Below are 20,537 nucleotides of genomic sequence, written 5' to 3'. Positions count from 1 at the left end.
AATTCACTTAATTTATTAACTAATTACATATATAGGCAATTATATCAAGTTATTTCAATTACATGAAACAAGTTACATTACCTACAAAACCTACATTTTATGTGTTTAGATAAAACATGTACACTATAGCTGGAATGTAATAGCATTCTCTAACCAATAATATGCTTTATATGCATCTCATTTCATATACAACATATATAATTTGAATGTTTTATTTTAAAATGACAAAAGTATACTGAATCCCCATGACAAAACAAAATCTCTAAGAAAGTTTGTGTTTTTCTCTTTTTATTTGATAAATCCATAGAACATTATTACATAAATCTACATGATGGGACGTCAAACAAATGATGCGGTTAAAAGGGAAAGTGCGAGAAGCAGTTCACACGCGTAACATAGGTCTGCAGTAAAAGCTCAGCTAAAAGCTCAGCCATCAGAGACAGCGGCTGATAAAAGCGGTCACCGGGGTCAGTGCTGTGTCTGCGGGAGCTGCATGCTGGGAGGCAGCGGCCAGTTCTCCTGACCCTGGTGCGTCTGCAGGAGCCGGTACAGCTGCTTCAGGTGCGTCACGATGTTGTCCTTGATGTCCGGGATAGAGATCTGCAGCCGCACACTGCCGCTGTCGAAGGAGCGTGTGCAGTCGCCCGAGAACATCTCGCTGATCATCCGCGCCACCACCGGCACCACCTAAACACAGAGACAAAGACATGTAGAGACAGACGAAGACAGTCACACAGAGACAGACGGAGACAGACGTAGACAAAGACACGCAGAGACAAAGACACAGAGACAGTCACACAGAGACACAAAGACACATAGAGACAGACACAGTCACACAGAGAACGACAGAGACAAAGACACGTAGAGACAGAGACAAAGACACATAGAGACAGTCACACAGAGACAGACAGAGACACATAGAGACAGTCACACAGAGACAGACAGAGACACATAGAGACAGAGACAGACAGAGACAAAGACACAGAGACCGACAGAGACAGTCACACAGAGACAAAGACACATAGAGACAGAGACAGTCACACAGAGACAGAAGACACAAGAGACAGAGACAAAGACAGCAGAGACAGAGACAAAGACAGAGACAGTCACACAGAGACAGACAGAGACAAAGACACGCAGAGACAGAGACAAAGACACACAGAGACAGAGACAAAGACACACAGAGACAAAGACATAGAGACAGAGACAAAGACATAGAGACAGTCACACAGAGACAGACAGAGACAAAGACACGCAGAGACAGACAGAGACAAAGACACGCAGAGACAGAGACAAAGACATAGAGACACACACAGAGCAGACAGAGACAAAGACACGCAGAGACAGAGACAGAGACAAAGACACACAGACAGACAGAGACAAAGACACACAGAGACAAAGACATAGAGACAGAGACAAAGACATAGAGACAGTCACACAGAGACAGACAGAGACAAAGACACGCAGAGACAGACAGAGACAAAGACACGCAGAGACAGAGACAAAGACATAGAGACAGTCACACAGAGACCGACAGAGACAAAGACACGCAGAGACAGAGACAAAGACACACAGAGACAGAGACAAAGACACACAGAGACAAAGACATAGAGACAGAGACAGTCACACAGAGACAGAGACAGAGACACACACACAAGGAGACACAGAGAGAAAAAAGAAATGAGCAGAAGTCCTCTGTGCACGTATGTGTACATTTCCTGTGTTTGAGTAAGACTGTGTGCAGTGTCTGACCTGCACCATGATGAGTTTACGTTCTCGGGGTCTGCCATCAGGCCACTCCTCCCCGAAACACAGATGAATGTCAAAGAGCGGAGACTCAGACGAAAGCATGCCGCGCTGGTGAGCGATCACACCTGAACACAGTTAATTACACTAATATTACAAAAAAGATAGAATAAAAAAGAATAAAATATAATAAAACAATATATTATTTGAAACTCAGAAACTCACAGAATTTTAAGGAAAAAAAACCTTAAGGCTATTATTAAACATAAATAAAAAGTTGTTTATGCATTCATATAATTCCACGTGCTAAACCCAAAATTCAATTTAAAATTCAACCTTTTAAAAAAAAAGGTGAGAAAACTTCAAACGGATATATAAAAACTGAAATGAAAGAAACAGAACTGAGGGAAGGAGCGATCACTCACCGCTGAGGAAGGACTCGAGGCAGAAGAGCTTGACCTTGTGCTGGCGCTCGATCAGGTTGGGGGTGTTGGGGTTGGGAGCGCAGGGGCCGGACCAGTACACCTTACACTGACAGAGACGCATGGCGTAGATGTCGTGTCCGCTCACCTCCAGGATGAGTCCTCGGTCCATCACGTCCAGCAGGCGGCTGGTGAACACACGCTGCTTGTCGTTAGAGATGTGCTCGGTGGAGGGGAAGCGCACCTGCTCCAGGCTCACGGGGCCAAACAGCTCCTCCTGATTGACGATGGGCCCCAGATCCCCGTAGAACAGACGACAGCCCTGAGGATTACTGACCGTCACCGGAGGACACACCTCCTTCCCGCGGTAGTAGAACTGCACCTCCAGGTCGGTCACTGAACACACAACAACAACAACTGACATTAATATACATTAAACATGTATAAACACGTTAATTATTATTCATTTGTTATTTTTTCATTAGTGCCATCAAATGATAAATCGCATCCAGAATGAAAAATGATGATGTGTGTGTGTGTGTGTGTGTACTGGGCAGGGAGCTGATCCAGGTCTCAGGCGTGGCGAACATGGCGTCCAGCGGCGTGGGCGTCTGGATCTCCATCGGCGGCGGCTGCATCTCCACGTCCTGCGGCTCTTTCTTGGGCCACACCTCGGCCGGGGGAGGGGCGGGGGGAGGGCAGCTGGGCGGCTGCAGCGGAGACACGGGGCCCGGGGACGCCCAGACCGGGGCCAGCGGGGACGAGCTCATGCCTGAACACCACAGAAACACTCGGTCAGCAGCACACACACACAGCAGGCTCACCTGAGAGCATCGTGGGACGCCGCCGTACCGTGAGGAGGATACGGAGGAGGAGGAGGCTCGGGGGTGTCAGGAACGTCGTCTTCATCACCGTCCGTCTCATACGTGGGAACAGAGCCTGACACACACACACACACACACACACACACACATTTACAAGAGAGACTGAAATTAAACCTTGTCTTTGGGGCTATATATATATATATATATATATATATATATATATATATATATATATAGTGTTAAAATGTTAAAAGTACAAATTAAATTTTTCTATTAATTCAAAAATAAAATCACACAAAAACAATACACTTAAATCATAATATGCAATTAAAAATATTTTCCTTATTCTTTAATATTTTCCTTTATTTTCTATTAAAATAATACAGTTTTGGGAATAACAGGGTTTTCAAAAAAAAAAAAAAAGTTAATCAAAAAATGTGTTTAATTCAACAACAAGAATCTAAGTAAAAGTTCATAACATGCAAATGATGGTTTTCTTCATAATAGCACTTTTTTTCATTTACAATACATAAACCAGTGATTAAAACTATTCTTTTGTATTAATAAAATTTGTTAAATTGTGCAAAAAAAAGATAAATAAATATATACGATAAGACAAAAACCACAAATGATTTATAAAAAAAAATTATATTTGGAAATAAAGAGAAGTAAAATGCGTAACGCAATGTTTCATAAATATCAGCACATGATTAAGTTTGTGTGTGTGTGTGTGTGTGTTACCGGGGTTGCTGGAGGTCTGAGGGATGTCACACACGTCGTAGATCTTCAGCGGGTTCATGGGAACCTCTTTGGTGCCGTCGTAGATGAGGTTGAACTCGCGGCTCTTGTTCAGGGCGCACCTCAGCTGCGCTTTCCATTTGGCCGGATCCGGCTCGTCCACGCCTTCCTGATATACTCCTCCCGGCCTGGCCACACACGGCACACACACACACACACACACACACACACACACACACAGGTCAGTCCCGTCGCGCTCCCTCCTCGTCCCCGGGCCGAGGCCCTTCGCTCACCTTGAAGATGGTGTTCTCCTCCTCCTGCTGCGGCGTGTGGCGCGTGGCGTGTTTCCAGGGGATCTGAAAGCGCTTGGCCTCGCGGTCCAGCCACACCAGACCCGGAAACACCCCGTTATCCACCTGAGACACGAGCCAGGGCTTCAGCCGCGCGCGCCGAGGGTGAGAGGACATCACGGCCTTCTGGAGATCAAGCAGTCACCAAACACTCACACCACGCTTCAACTTTTAGTGCGTTTTATAGAGCCCTTATAATTATTCTATTTATTTTACTACTTTAACCATTTTAAAGTAATAGGCAAAGAGAGGCTACTAATATATTTTATAATACATGCACACTAATATATATATATATATATATATATATATATATTTTTTTTAAGTATGCTTTACATTTGTATATTAGCAAATGATTAATCAACAATATATTATCAAATAATTAATTGCAATCAATCACAAATATTATAAAATATTCTAATAATTAATCAAAACATCATGATTAATATGACCTTCAGTTGAGGATTAGGATAAACATAAATCAAAGTAAACAAAAAAAAAAAAAAAAAAATAAAATGATATACTTCATCATCATCATTATAATGATCTCTAAAAATATATTAGCATGATGATCTTCATAATGAGGACAAAAAAATGCAGAAATTAGGCAAAAACAGGCTACAAAGACTAATATTTGCAGTAAGAAAAAGTATTTTATTTTATATTTGTATTTGTAATACATATTTTAATATATTATAATTTTATAATCAATGATAAATAGTAATATAGCATTCCTATTAATAAAGTAACACTGCATTCTGTAAGGGAAAACACTACAGAACTAATAATTTAAAAAATATATAATTTTTTGATGTTATATTTAATAGATTGTTGTAATACATAATTTTATATTAATACGTAAATTATGAATATGTTATTAGCAGCAGCATTGAGATTTAAAAGCCTAGATGTAAGTTTCATAACACAGACCAGACGAAGCTCATATTAATAATTAGATTTAATATGATAATTAATTCAAGGTAATGATCAGAAACAAGTCAGAAGTCAACAAATCGAGTAAAGAAACAGACGGTGACTTTTCATATTCGATACTACCTCATATCCTCCCCCCGTCGACAAAAAGACAGAAATTACGACAGTAAATCACAATCTAGCGTGTTATATAACTGGAGTGCGAGCGAAAGCGTGTAGAAATTAAATATAAATGAGCTTTAGATATTAATGGAGCTCACCTGAGGGTTTCAGGAAGCGCCAAAGCAGGAAAAAAACACGGCAATCCCGAGGCCTCTGCCGCTGAAAACGAGCCGCTTTGTGAATTAAACTGATTTAAGTCGTCATAAACGGCTCGCAGATCAGACAACGCGCCCGCACTTTCGCCGCGAGCCCGTGAGAAAACCGGGAGAGGCGCGTTTCTCGTGCGTTTCAATCTCTGCTACAAAGTTTCACCGTCCACCGAAACTCAGGTACGGCCGTGACGTCACGCGCCTTGCTCTGACGCGCGCGCGCCCGCCGACAGCACGCGCACACTTATGAGTTGCGTTCGTGGTTTACTTTAAGATTCGCTTAAAATGCGTGATCTGAGCAAACACGGGAGCAAACCCTTGCGCTGAGAAAATAATACATCAGAAAAATCTGAGTTTAGGTTTAATTTACTTGTAATCTACATTGTATTTCAAATATTTCGAGCACGCAGAACTGCATTGATTGTCAGGTAGTTCAAAAGATCATCTGACATATTTTGAGGTTGTTCATCGTATCTGCAAGCACAGAAAAGGTTTCGTGTTTTATTTTCAAAAGAGAATCCAAGTGTAAAATGACAATAGCATTATAAATGTTCTCTACAGAATATAACATTTTTTAACATAACATCATTATCCTTATATACACACATACATGCATGGCAGGACTGAAGAATGATGTATTTTACAGGAATGCTTCAAGGTTTTGGTGTGTTCAAGTGCACTTAAACGGGGTTTGCTCTAGCTTCAGTTGCTAATGTTATTCTGAGAGATTACGTAAAAGAACTGAAAATGCAAAATTGAACCTCTTCGCTTGATGGTGAAGTTCAGTTTTTTAAACGAGAAATTCACCACAAGAAACGAGCTGCAAAGTGACCTGCTGCAGAACCAGCACAACAGCCATTATCTTCATCTTCAGTCTCATCTTCGTTGAGGATCAGAACCAAAGTCTGCATCCACATCTTCAACAGAACGTCGTCGGCTTGAACGCCCTCCATAAACTCCTCACCTAAACACACACATTTACATAATTTGTGCATGAATTCGTTAGAACAACTAATGTACAGACAGACAATAAATATATCTTGATTTCAATAGAATGGTTCTTGTTTGATTTCACTCTCCATAGGGAGTTCCTCAGGGTTCCGTATTGGGCCCAACTCGCTTTAGAGCATATAGGCTTCCAGATGATCTATAAATATGGTCTTTATATCTTTACATCACCACAAGCATATCTTTGCACTCAAATGAGTTCATACGCTCGATCTTTTACTTTAGCAGCCTTCATGCAAACCTACGACTATGGGGGAAAGAGCTTTTTCATTCGAAGCCCCAAATCATAGAATGCACTTCCTTTTAATATCACAAATGGAGCAACCTTGGATCATTAAGATGCATTTATTTACGCTTGCTTTTAATTAAATCTTGTCATTTGCATTATACTTTTCGTTGTTGTGTTTTATTGCAGTGCTTTGAGTTTAAGAAAAACGTCTTTTAAATAAAATGCATTATTGTATTATTGCATATCTACTGTCTAGATAGATAGACAGACAGATTACCGTCTCCACTGAGGTCGATCTTGAGATCTCCTGCTCTACTCTACTGATGGCACGAATGGCCTGCAGCAGAAAAGCAACAGCAGATGAAAGTTTATCATGTGAAAGTGTTCCTGTGACGTGGAGATCCTCTCACACAGATGATTTCAGTTCACACGCAGGCTGTGACTCCAGCAGGTGGAGCTGAAGACAAACACAACATCACAGGACCATCAGAGACCTTGAAGATGAGCAGCAGCTCCTCGCGGTCCACGTCGAAGAGCTTGAAGTACCAGCGCAGCTTCTGCTGACCACCATCCTTCAGAACCAAACACGTACTCCATGAAATCAGTACAGATGTTCTGAGGATCACACACATACATAACTATATGCATTCTGACTATGTTTGGATTACTTTTAGATTACTTCTGGCCCGATTTGGTTATTGGTATTAAAAACGAAGAGAAACAAAATAAACATCATTTTATGAAATGCATTTAAGCATTACATAGCACCAGGTTTTATCGGACTAGGATAAATAAAAGAACTGTGCAGTTCAGTAAAAAATGCTGGTGTCTACAAGTGAAGATGAGCATCGGAGCATCAGGAAGAAGAGAAATCTGAAGGACAGAGAGAACGTAAGAGATCCAGAACAACAAAATACCTAAGAGTTGAAAAATTAAACAGACTGAAAATCAAATGTTCAAATAATGTCACTTCCTGGATGAAAAAGAAAAAGGAAGAAATAGAATGGCAGTTGTGTTGAAGGAAAAATATTGGCCTGTTTAGTTTAAAATAGTTATTCATATTATCCTTATAATATAGACAAATATTTATAATTGTGGAGTTGATCAAGCATTGATTAGTTCTTACTACAGAAGCAATGGATTTTTAATTTAGATAACTTATTTTTCAAAAATGTGTCAAAATGATCATAAATTGCTGTAGCTGTTGTCAGTTTTCACTTTGATTTATTCATATTGTTACTTCTAACTATTGTTCTTGTTGTTCCAGACTTAAATGAGACTCTTGATATTCACACGAGAGGATTTACACTACAGAGAAACCATATCACTGCACTACATGGGGAGACTTTGAGTCGTTCATCTTCTCTACAGAGACGATGAAGCGCTGATACTCAAAGTGTGGTGTGCGGGCTTCCTCTAGTGGTATACAGAGGAATCACCGATTTAAACTCGTGTTACAATGTTTCCCAGCCTATTCAACCTTGTAAACTCCATAGGAGTATTATCATACATATATTTATATATAAAGCCAAAATACCAGCTTAGATGACGCTCCATCAAATGCGAGACACGCTTGCTTACTGCTTACTACCCTGTACATAGTGCATACTGCCTACTGTTTTAAGGAGTAGTGTGTGAAACAGTATATAATATATATAATAGCTATACATGTTTGAGAGTAGTATGCTTAATCGTCACGTGACAAACACAATTCAGCACAGCTGTCGATGCTGGTACCTTACAAATGCACTCACTATTCTTTCTACAAAGGCTTGTTAATACAATACAATATTGCCCTATTGAACTCATTTCATAATTGATAAACTTGACATATTTGAAAGAATTGAATCAAGACCGAGACGTCTTTAACTGAACAATTATATTTTTGCAGTTACAGTTATCTGAAAAATACATATATATAATGCTAAATTCGGTTATAATTAGCAGCATTTTCTTTAGATAGGCCTATTTATATGTCAATAATGTAGTACATTATAAAACAGTATGCAATGACATATTGAGTGTAATTATCATATACATTTTATTAGATGAATATGCCATATTTTTTTGGGAGCAAAACCTACATCTAAGCACTCCTGTTTTGTTAAACACCCTATTATTAAGGAGGCTTTGAAAATAAATGCCTTCTTGATTTGGTATGTAATAGGAAAAGTTTGACAAAGGCAGATTCGCACATGTGTTGATCACTTCATCAGCACAACCTCACAACCTGAAAGCGTATATATACACGTGTTTTATAGCAGCCAGGCATTTGTGGGCGGGGTTTATGTAAATAGGTTCTGCCAACAAAATGTTCTAAATTTGTCCGTACACAGTAAAATAAGCAGTGTTAATATAACACTTAAAGAGTTAATTTTAACACTTCTTTGGAGCACATATGGTCCCACTCTATCGAGAGTAAAAATAACACTGACTGTAGTGTAGAATTTATAGTGTAAATAAAGCACCATAAAGTGTTAAAAAACAACACTGAGAGTGTTTTTATTTACACTTGTTATTGTACTAGAAGTTTAACACTATGGGGCACTTAACACCACTAGTGTTATTTTATTTTTTATTTTTAGATTACTGTTATTCATAGTGTTCTTATTTGGTGCAAAATATGTATTAAATACATTCAAATATTTAAAAAAAATCCTTTACACAGATGTAAACATGTAAACATGTTTATTTACAAAATGGGCAAAATGGCTACTTTAAAACATGTATACAGTTCCGACTTGTCAAAATGATCAAATAAAAACATTTTGAAATAAGACCTGCATTGACAGCTAAGTAGTAACAAGACTGCAGTAAGGTACAACAAACCAAAAGAAATTATCAGACCCATAAGACATTTGCATATCAAAAGGTTTGTAATAAATTAGTTCAGTGACATTGAACACTTTCAAGGATTCACAGTGTCTTGGTTCAATTCTGTAGGCATAACGATGATCATCAAAGCAAACAGTTTTGAGTGGTGATGCAACCAGTACCACAAATTCATTTTTAACAACAATATCTTTGATTTTAAAAACACTGGCAAATCAATGTCTACTTCACCACAAATAATTAAACCAGAACGGTATTCGGTTCCATTATACTTTACCCATTTAACTGAGAGAACATCTGTTTGAGGAGAAACATTCAACTTGGATGCAATTTGTACATTTTCACTTAAGTCACAGAGAGAAACAGTCTTTCCTGGTCCAAGCACTATTCTGTCATGATTAAAGGTTTCCCATGTAAATGCCATGCTATTCTGGTGTTTTTGCAAGTGACAGAGTAATGTTTTTAAAACACTTTTGCTGTGTCTTAAAAAAATTATGCTTAGACTCAAAGCGCATTGATGACATGTGAACAATGGGTCCAATATTTCGTATACATCGGGGGTAGTGCATCATTAGGTGATGCTTAGGCAGGAGGTTTCTGTCTGAAACAAGCACTTGAAAAGCCTGTGATGCTCAGCAATTAAGTGTTTCAAATACACAGTAAGGCCCTCAGTTAAAACAGGAGAAAATACAATGTTTACAATTTGTAGTAACAGTAATAGTAGCTGCCAGTGTTCATCATCTTGGGGCACAATGTCACCAAAAATGAGTGGCACATTACGGAGTAGACACCAACACTGTATTGCGTTTATGCCCAAATCATTGCTCTCATCATCAAGTTTTACAGCAGGAGGCCGATTTCTCCTCTCCATGTACCCATAATTAAATGAATGCAATCTTCCATCTAACTCTTTTGCTGTCAAAAATTAGCTTGTACATAACATAAAACAAGTTTTAACTCCAAACTGTGCAATGCCTTCTAAAACATCATGCATTAAATCTACAGAAAAATTGTCTGATATATTGAAGTACTGCAGAGAGTTCAGCAAACATGTGCGCTTCACACCACAAACATGAGGTAGTGTTGGGTCTGCTTGTATAGCTTCACAGTGTCGTAAGTGGGTCTCTTTAGTGCGAAAAGTAACATTCGACTCATCTTCACAGAACACAGTTTGATAATCATCCCTTTCAGTAAGGCAAAACCTACAGCTATTCCAGAGCTCGAAAAGATTCAACAAATCCAAAAGGCAGTGCAAGCCAAGATTATCTCCTGTTATTTGGACTATACTGCCACGCACAAAACCAGAGGGTCCTTGTATTCCTGTGGACTCAAGAACTTTTATGTCATTGACAATAGGTTCTAAAATTGAATCAAAACCATATGTTTTTATGTCTTGGGAATGAAAAAGTGCACATAAGTGTATGTTGGCTAAAGACGAATTAAATTGTGGTGGGAAATTTCTTAACGTAAAATATATACCTCCCAATTTGTGGATGCCTTTTTTGACCCTAATGGATTGGCACATTCAAAATCATCGTAAAACATTTGAATCTGAAGTGCATTTTTTCAGTGGAAAACAGGGGTGACCCTTTATGTATAGTCCATCTTCAATATCACAGTAAATACCATCTTTATTAGGTACACCTGACTTAAACCTGAATGAGGTCTTTGGGTGCATTAAAATGCTCTGTAAGGTTTGAAGAATTGGGACATAGGCAAATTTGTCAGTCACTGCAACTTGCTCATATAATCCAGTGGACTTGTTTTTTCTATTGTCAAATCTGACACCAAGTACTTTCTGAACAGGCTGGACAATTCCCATTTTCTTGAAAAATATGAGTTTCGTTTAGACATGGAATTAAGTGAGGTAAAAGGGTTTTCAATTGTCTGAAATGACTGTTCCACTTCACTTTTAATGTCTGTGTTCTGTGAGGATAAGCAACGAAGAGCTGTCTCTTTTACTTGGTCCTGGATGTCCTGAACTACTTCTTCCATAGATATAACAAACGTATTAATAGTAGTCTGACTTACACCTGCAGCTTGCAGTTGTGCTATTGCTGATGCACACATTTCCGTGGTGTTTTACTGGATATTGGCAGGAACTGACATTTGAAGATGTAGCCACATCAATACTACTAGATTGCCCAACAACTGCTTCATGAACAGCACTATCTTGAACATGTAATGGAACTTCATTACTTGCTTCATGAACTCTATTTAAATGTTTGCGGAACCCAGAATATGTTCCAAATTCTAAACAGCATCCTGCCTGTCCACATTTTAAATGAAGCGATTTGCCAGAAAATAGACCATGAATTAGTTTTAAATGTCGAACAAGCAAATTTGTGTTCTCCAGGCAACAAGAGCAAACAAAACAAATCATTTTAGCTGGCAATCACCTCTAATGCATGAACCTGGCTCGGAGCTCAGCAACCCTTGGACTTTCTTTTACTTTGCCAATGTCGATCTCAAAAACGGTTGTTTGTATGAAGGTGTACATGTTGTGAAGCACCTTATTGTACGAGGCACCAAACACAAAGTGGGCTTTGAACAGTTCATCAAAGGCAGCAAGACCACTCACTGACTTGCATGGTATGGCTTTTTTGTCGAGGATGATGTAGTATCCATGAATGCTGCTTTTCTTTGTCCCGACAGCAAGCAGGTAGGGCTGGGTGCTCTCTTTAATTGAATCAAGATGTTCCTGCATGTTAGTCCCTGTCTAAAAATAAAACAAAGACAATCCTTAACGCTCCATTTGCTTGTTTCTACATTAGTTTTACAATGAATACAACTGGGTTGAAGTTGAAGCAGACAGGTTATACAGAAAATGCCAAATTTACCTTTTTGAAGATCACAATGTGTTTCTCAGCTTGAGATGCCGACATTTTCCCAGGTCTCTTGCGACCTTGTGGTGATGGTGGAATTAGGTGAAGTAAAAGAAGAATCGAAGCAAGACCGCTACCCCATCCTAAGAGACACGGTTATTTTAGGGAAAAACAAAAACAATCAGTAAGGTACATTATTATGTTATTAACTTGTTAAAAACCAGCTTACCGTCTTCATCTGATTCAGTGTCCATAGCCGATTCTGCACAGTGAATCAGGTCCTGAAGTTCTTGGGAGGAGTTAAGCCCCTTGCTCTGCTGAATGACTTTCGGCATAAATGTAGTTGGCCACCTCTCTAAAAACTTAGCTGCTGTCTTTTCACCAAAAAGACAAGCAAAATCCAGCTCAATCTGTAAAACCCAACAAAGCAGAAAAAAAAAAAAAAAAGCAACTAAGGGCAAATTTATTATCTTTACAATGCATAATCAATATAACTTTAAATCACCACAGATATTCTCTATTGTCCTTAATTCACAGAAAAATAATCTAAATCACATTAATAACTCAAATGTTCTTACCAGGCCTTTAATATCCAAATAACGTGGAAATTCAGTTAGCACATCAGTGCATCTGCTTGGGTCATGAACCATCTTTACGATACTGAAATGTCTCCCTCATCTTGACCTTTACTGTCACCTCCTCTGAAGTATGCTTCATAAGAGAAACAGCTTCCTATACTGTTCTTCGGTCAGGATAACTTCTGTGCTGAATGAAGCTTTCTCTCTGCGCAGATGGGCCACCAAAAGACTGGGGGACACATCTACGGATCTCTGATGGTGCACTGTTCCTCTGAATGTTCTTTATTTTCCATGACAAGTACCCTTGTCCACTTTGAGGGTCATAATAATGTTCCTTAAAAAATGTTTAAAGTAAAATAAGACATCAATCTACCACATACTTATTTAACTCATTTAATTAATTTACTTACATAACCAAGCTTTGCATATGGATCCCTAAGATATGGAAACAGGGCAATGATTCCTTGAGCATACAGTTCTCTTACTTGTTTGGGTGGAGATGAGCTGTAATATTATAGAGAAACAATCAAATATGAATTGAAATTTAAATAATATTATTAACTTTTAAAATTAACTTTTCCCAGCAGTTAACACATTGCACTTTATAAAATTGCATCATCAAGATGAGAATTTGAATGTCACAGGCGTTTGCTACAGAAGAACAAATGTCACATTAAATTTTATCCTGATGCCTTTTTAAATGTGCTCGTTCACCAAAAATTCAGTTTTGTATTTTTCCCACACATGTAAAAGAGCTTTCTAAACCTCTATAAACAGGGTTAAGTAATTAAAGAAAGAAATATTTTCAATGAATTAACCTTTTAATGACCTGACACAAATAATCTTTTAAAAATCATGTCCTTTTTTATGCTTTGGGCTAGGAAATCATGACCACTGGAATAAAGAATACTTAAAATACAAGTTACCTGTGCTTTTCAGTCATATCTGCAGTAAGAATATTGACCATCTTTCTCCTGTTGCTGTCAGATAAGCATTTGGTTTTGTTGTACTCTCTGATGATTCCATCCCCACCAGGTTTAGTCTGCAGAATTTTTTGACCATCTGCAAAGTTACAAAGCACAATGAACAACCCATCTCAGGAAACATTGTGTGATGATTGTGTAGTCACATTGTGATTCTGCACCTGGATCAAATCTTAAAACATGAATTTGGTAAACTCGACTGAACTTTTGCACTTTAGTTTCATGCGTTAACACAAATGACACAGTGAGATATTATCAGAAAACAAGGCACTTTCTTTAAAATGTTTAAAATATAATTTAAAAAAATAAGTAACAATTCTAGATTCTTACTGAATAACATCCAAGGCACAGACACACACTCACAATTCCTGCTTCATCTTCAGCTCTCCTCTTTCTTGTAGGGCTGTCATCACTTAGAAGAATGGTGTCATCAGATTCATTGCTTGAAATCTCAATTGAGCTTTCTTCACTTGTTAGTGAAGGAACATGGGTCAATTCTGTTGAGAAAGAATTAAAAAAACACTAAAATTAGTCGAGTTAATTTGAGTTAAGTTTCCAGAAGTTTAGTTGTTCACTACAATTTAATATTGAAAAAGTTGTGGAGCATGATTGAGCCGCCTTGGCTGAAAATAAATCTCAAAATGTATCAATGTCATTACTTTACATTCAGTCATTTAGCGACTTTCAAATGAGAGATTTATGTTTTAAATATTTTTTGAACAAACAAGTTAAAAATATTGTGGAAAGTCACCAATAGATGGCGGTAAATGACTATTAATAAGCGAGTCATTTATTCATTCAAATGCCTGATTCGATATAAAAGCGAGGCAAGTCAATCATTGACTCAATTGATTCATTGAAAACGTAGATTCATTCAGTACTTGAAACCTCGGAGACACAAAACAGTTCTGCTGTAGCGTTCTGGTTGTTTTTTTGCTGATGTTCTCTGACGAAATTTCAGTCAATAACTTTGTGTCAATTTTCGCATGTTGAAAAACAAATAAGCTCACGTTGTGTCAACCACATGTCACTCGCCTATGCTCAGCTACGTACATTTTGACGATATACATTACCATTTGAAGAATCTGGCAATAGTATCTGAAAAACACCCAAATTCGGTTGCTTCAGAACGTCCTCAAAGACGTCCTCGTCTATTTCAGTGCCAGACTCGTCAGAAAGGCGGGCCTCGGGCCTACTAGAGACACTGATGCGAACTTCACTAAGGCTGTAAACGAACCGAAATAAGATTCAATTTAGCAGCTATGCAAACACCACTGACATTTTCAGCTTAAAATTTATTATAAAATTACAAATGCAATTACCTTCATCCAGAAAATCGGAAAGTTTCAAATCGCTGTGAGAAACTTTCACATACTTCTGTTCACTTCTGAACTTAACTTTGTGAGCATCTTCATTCCTAAAAAGTAGTTAAGTTAGTGAGTAGTTAAAAACATATTTTAATTTAAGCATAGAAAGAGAAAGACCTCACCTTGCAGCTGGCATGTGGATAAAATGGCGTTTTTCGTCTTCACGACGGGTAAAAGGGAGGGGCAAAGATAACATGGCGGGGTTTTGCACTTCAGGTGTAAAAATATAATTACACCACGTAGCACCCCTGCAACTACACTACAAAAGAACATTATTAACACTGTTGGTTATTAATTTAACTCTTTTAGAATTAATAACATTTAACACTGCATTTTTACACTGCTTATTTTACTGTGTACTGGATTGATTTGCTTCTGTTTTAGAACACAATGATTATGTAAGTAAAATATGTTAGTCACACAGGTGTCCAGGATGACTTGTTCATTTTCTCTCCTATTCCTCTCGTTCTCTCTTCATCTCCTCTCATATGTCTGTCTTTTTATACTGTTCCTGTTCTCTTTCTTTCTTTATGATGATTCTCTCTTTCTTCCTCCATCGCCACGTTCATTCTCTCTATTTCTTTTCAAGTTTCTGGTAATATTCATCCCATGTTTCCTGCTCTTTCTTTCTTTTTCTTTCTTGATCTTCTTTTCTCTTCTCTTTCTGTCTTGATCATGATTCTGCTTTTCTTCCTCCATCATCATCTTCATTCTGTCTATCTCTTGTTTAAGTCTCTGATAATATTCATCCAACATCGCCTTTTCTTTCTTTCTCCATTTCTCTTCTTCTTGTTCTCTTCTTTGTCTTTCCTGTTGTTTCTGTTTCTCCCATTCCTCTCGTTCTCTCTTCATCTCCTCTTGCAACTTTCTCTCTTGATCCTCTAAGTCTTTAATGTCTCTTTTGTATTCATCCTCTCTTCTCTTTCTCTCTTTCTCATGATCGTCCTCCATCTTCATCTTCAACCACTTTTTCTCTTTGTCATGTTTGTTCATCAGTTCTTCTCTTTCTCTGTTCAGTTTCTTCACTTTCTCCATCAGTATGTTCTTCTGTTGTTCTTGTATTTCTCTCTCCATCTCTCTGAACATCTTACATGAGTAGTAACTCCCTCCGTTCTCTTTCACCATGTTGTCTATCTTTTGCAGGAGATCAGTCACCTGTGTTTGGTCTTTAGTCTCGTTATTGAACACATGGTATCTGTTTCCACACACTTCAGTCAGGCTTTTAAGGGTAGATCCAGGTTCTCCCAGATACTGTTCAATGATTTTGTTCTTCAAAAAGTCTCCCCTGGTGAAGAGCACTATGATGTACTTTAATGAATTTTCACCAAAAGTCTTTTGAATGACTTGCACAGATTTTTCCTCTTCTTCAGTGAATTGTCCCACTGGTAATATTAAGAGAAACACATGTGGTCCAGGCAGGATCATTGAGATGCTGTTGCTGATTTCAGTATCAAACAGTCCTGGAGTGTCGATCACAGTAATGTGTCTGCCATTAATTTCAGCTGTCTCTTTCTGACACTCTTTAGTAACAGATTCTTGAGAAATGTCTGAAATAAACACTTTTCTTCCTAAGATGGTGTTTCCAGTTGAACTCTTCCCAGCTCCAGTTTTTCCCAGCAGCACAATCCTCAGTTCATCTTCTCTTTCTCTTAAATCTAAAGAAAAATGTAAACAGACCTGTATCACCCCACTACTTAAGAAACACGCTCTTAAGACAGGACTTTTAAAGAACTAAAGACTTCTGTGTCTACATGACATTACTAGGTTCAATCAGGAACATGTGTTTTAAAAATCACTGGAATGCTGACATGCTAATCATATTATTTCTTCTCATCTCCGCAAATAATGTTATTCTCTGACAAATCTGTGTAGACCTTTGCAATTATGAATCTCGAGCTGCAGATGTTCTGATCATTACCTTGTGATTGAAACCTCGTCTCTAATGAATGGATTCTCCTCTTCATTTCATCAAATTTCAGCAGTTTTTCCATCTGTGCTTCCATCAGTGTCTCTGTGGAGAAACAAACAGCGCTGTTTTCCTCAACCATCTGCTGCAGTTTCTCCATCAACACAGACACTTGTGTGTTCGGGTCAATGAAATGATGTCGACCTCCTAAACTCTGAATGGCAGACTGTGTTTCTTCATTTAGTTCTGCTGTCTGATGATCTGAGCTCTGCTTTATGAGGATCATGAGATGTTTGTTGATTCTTGAGCTAAATATTCTCTTTAACCTTTCCATTTCTGCTTTGTCTTCATTATTAAGTAGAGCATCAGGAACGATGAAGATGAAGACATGAACTCCAGGATGACAGAGAGACACACAGCGGTGAGTCTGACGCATCACTTCCTCTTCTGAGAGCTGAGTGTTGAACAGAGCTGGAAGCTCCACCAGACTGATCTGACATCCATCAAGCTCCACGTCTCTCCTCACACACTCTGAATCTGATCTTCTCTCGCTCTGATTTAGGATCAGCTCTGAGATTAAGGATTTTAATCCTCTGTTACTCCCACACACAACCAGATTCAGCTTCACACACTCTGGATCTATGACAAAATAATTAACTAGTTATAAAATAATATTGCAGTTACATCATGTCATAATTACTGCAGTCTGGCTGCAAAAAGCATTTACAAGCTGTAATACTTGCCAAAGGGCTTTTTTTAAGGACTGACGCTACTGTGAGTATTTACAAAAATCACATTCAGCAACATAGTAATATTTCTGTTGCTTATATTCAGTTGTCTATCACACTGAATTTCCAATCTCAGTGCAGTGTTAGTGGTGATGATTAAAAAAAATGCATGGTGAACTGCCTTAAAAAGAATGAAGGACATGTCCTCACTCTTACCCTATCACCTATCTGATATGGTTTCATCGTTGCTTCCTCCTTAAACAGTTCTCATCTTTTGTTTAGACACTGTCTTCCCCCTCTCTTCCTGGCCACTCTGTTCCATGTCTTCTGATGGCTCTCTGATGTTCTCCATGAGCATGGTCCAAAATGCTGGACTGCAGCAAGGGTGTGGTGCAAATCCAAAAATCCTACTGACCTAAATTGCATCGTTTAGTCTATTTCTTCTCTGCTAATATATCCACTCCTAAAAGAACATACTGCCACAACAAAATTAACAATTTTCCAAACTCCCACATTACATTTTATTGCCTCTTTTGTCTTTTACCTTCATCAAATCTACCAGCTGATAACTTTGTAACATTCTTTGTTAATACAATTATAACACTCTAATCCCCTCATAACCCTAACCCTAAGGACACACAATTCTCCACACCACAAACTAACAAATACACCTTACCAGCAAACACACACCCACCTTCCTTATTTCCAATCTCTGAGACAGAAGTCTCTATACTCACCTTTTCCTGTCATCCTACTACTTGTCAGCTTGATCCTATTCTGTCTCATCTCTTTTAGCCATTTCTCCTTCAGTTGTACCTGCACTCTCACACATCAATATATCTTTTCACATTGGTGTCTCTCCCTTAGCATTTAAAAAGGCTTGTATCACCTGACTACTTAAGAAACCCACTCTTATGCCAGGACTTTTAAGGAACTACAGACTGCTCCAACATCTAGTTAATGGGGTGCCTCAGGGCTCAATTCTAGGACCACTTATCTTCTCTGTCTACATGACATTACTAGGTTCAATCAGAAACATGGGTTTTCAAAATCACTGCTATGCTGATGATAGTCAACTCTACCTTTCATTCTATCCTGAGGATTTGAACATAGCTGCTCATATCTAAGCATATCTAACAAATATTTCTTGCTGGATCACCTTCAGCTCAACCGTGCCAAGACAAAACAGCTTTCGGTATCAGCAAACTCATTACTTCATTACTTCAATTTCACCATCCATTTAGGTGCATCAACAATAACTTCTTTAAAGAAACCTTGGAGATGTAATTAAATTTCTCAGACCACATTGTTAAATCTGCCTGGCCCTTCAGAGTTGCTTTATACAACATTAAACAATCAGGCCCCATTCTTCCTAAACATGCTACACAACTTCTTGTTCAAGCTCTTGTTCTGTCCAGGCTGGTAATTGCAGTGCTCTTAGGTATTTTTCCTAGTTCTATCAGACCTCTAGAATGCAGCAGCAAGAGTAGTCTTTAATGAGTCAAAAAAGAATGCATGTTACACAGAGATCCAGATAAATACATGAATGCACTCACCCAGTGTCTTGATCTTTTGCTGTAACTCTTTAATTTCATTGTCTTTCACTCTTAGTTTCTCCTCTAGTTCATGTCTGACTCTCTTCTCTGGAGCTCTCATGTACGTCTGAAGAGAATAGGGTTCAGTCTTCATGCTCTCTATACAATTAAGCAGGTCTGAGATCTGTCTGGAGTTTCTCTGGTCCTTCAAGCCCACCACATCGTACCAACTCCCATAGAGACTTACAATCCTCAGAGATTCTGTGGATTCTACAAAATCTATCACACTTTGGTCAACAGTGAGATCAGTAATGAAAAGCACCATGAAGTGCTCATAAGAATTAAATATTCCTTTAATCTTCTCCATTTCTGCTCTGTCTGCATTAGAAAGTGGAGTGACAGGAATAATAAAGATAAAATGATGAACTCCAGGATCACAAAGAAACAAACAGCGGTAAGTCTCCCGCATCACTTCCTCCTCCGAGAGCTGAGTGAGAACTGGAAGCTCTAGTACACTGACCTGACGTCCATGAATCATTCCCTCTCTCTTCTGACACACTTTACTCATCTCTGCCTGCGGTAAAAGTTTATTCATTGGTTTAATCATTGTTCCTCTAAACATTCTAGATGCAAAACTCTTTAGTGTTGAATCATTTCCACACAGCACAATGTTCAGCTTTGCTTTTCCAGTAGGCATCACTGAAACTATAAAGAGACAGAATATTCAGATCAGCTGTGGTACACTTCCTAAAACATCAACAGAAATATTTTATTGTTCAATATGATGGAAAGTTTTAGAAACCATTAAAAAACACTATCACCTGTATCCTCATACATGTTGCAGATAAGATATTCTTTGTGTTCTTCTTTGATCATCTTCTCTATCCTTCTGAACATCTCAGAGCGTTGTCCGAGGTTTATTGTAACAAACCTAAAATGTCTTCCTTTACACTCCTTTATTAAATTATGAATGGCTTTGTTCCTAGAAATGAATATTGATCCGCGTGTCTCTTCATCATTAGTCAACACTATAGTGTGGTTCATGGCCTGGTTACTGAAGAGGTTTAGCACAATTTTCACTCTCTGTCTGTCCTCTTTGTTGAAGTCCTTGCTCTGCAGTATGAGCGCTATCACATGAGGTCCCGGAGCAGACAGAGACACACACTCTCTCACTCTTTGTATTATCAGATGTTGTGGGAGATTGGGCTGGAGCAGGTGAGTG

The 20,537-nt window shown here is 38.4% G+C and overlaps 2 protein-coding genes and 2 long non-coding RNA genes across 5 annotated transcripts; all 4 read right to left on the bottom strand.

Annotated features, from left to right (window-relative positions):
- Window positions 1–271: 271 nt before the first annotated feature.
- Window positions 272–5,538, bottom strand: LOC122328023 (interferon regulatory factor 6-like). The gene is made up of 8 exons (XM_043223746.1): window positions 5,274–5,538; window positions 4,013–4,206; window positions 3,734–3,918; window positions 3,021–3,107; window positions 2,719–2,940; window positions 2,172–2,564; window positions 1,753–1,874; window positions 272–687 (listed from the first exon to the last, which is right to left on the bottom strand). The coding sequence occupies exons 2-8, from the start codon at window positions 4,195–4,197 to the stop codon at window positions 469–471; spliced, it is 1,413 nt and encodes a 470-aa protein (XP_043079681.1). The 5' UTR covers window positions 4,198–4,206; window positions 5,274–5,538; the 3' UTR covers window positions 272–468.
- A 274-nt stretch (window positions 5,539–5,812) lies between these two features.
- Window positions 5,813–7,112, bottom strand: LOC122328051. The gene is made up of 2 exons (XR_006247766.1): window positions 6,839–7,112; window positions 5,813–6,288 (listed from the first exon to the last, which is right to left on the bottom strand). It is a non-coding gene; the product is annotated as an uncharacterized LOC122328051 (long non-coding RNA).
- A 5,883-nt stretch (window positions 7,113–12,995) lies between these two features.
- Window positions 12,996–14,952, bottom strand: LOC122328033. Of its 2 annotated transcripts, XR_006247747.1 has the most exons (5): window positions 14,853–14,952; window positions 14,143–14,276; window positions 13,723–13,858; window positions 13,207–13,300; window positions 12,996–13,130 (listed from the first exon to the last, which is right to left on the bottom strand). It is a non-coding gene; the product is annotated as an uncharacterized LOC122328033 (long non-coding RNA). The 2 variants fall into 2 exon arrangements; XR_006247746.1 differs by lacking the exon at window positions 14,853–14,952 and having other exon boundaries at window positions 14,143–14,557.
- Window positions 14,953–15,794: 842 nt separating this feature from the next.
- Window positions 15,795–19,693, bottom strand: LOC122328120 (GTPase IMAP family member 8-like; the record flags this gene model as incomplete). The annotated part of the gene is made up of 3 exons (XM_043223830.1): window positions 19,337–19,693; window positions 17,065–17,691; window positions 15,795–16,801 (listed from the first exon to the last, which is right to left on the bottom strand). Coding segments are annotated over exons 1-3 (1,980 nt in total), but the record flags the coding sequence as incomplete, so codon positions are not given.
- Window positions 19,694–20,537: the final 844 nt, after the last annotated feature.

This window comes from Puntigrus tetrazona, chromosome 22, assembly GCF_018831695.1.
Source record: "Puntigrus tetrazona isolate hp1 chromosome 22, ASM1883169v1, whole genome shotgun sequence".
Lineage (NCBI taxonomy): Eukaryota > Metazoa > Chordata > Actinopteri > Cypriniformes > Cyprinidae > Puntigrus > Puntigrus tetrazona.
This window is presented reverse-complemented; position numbering and strand designations above follow the sequence as displayed.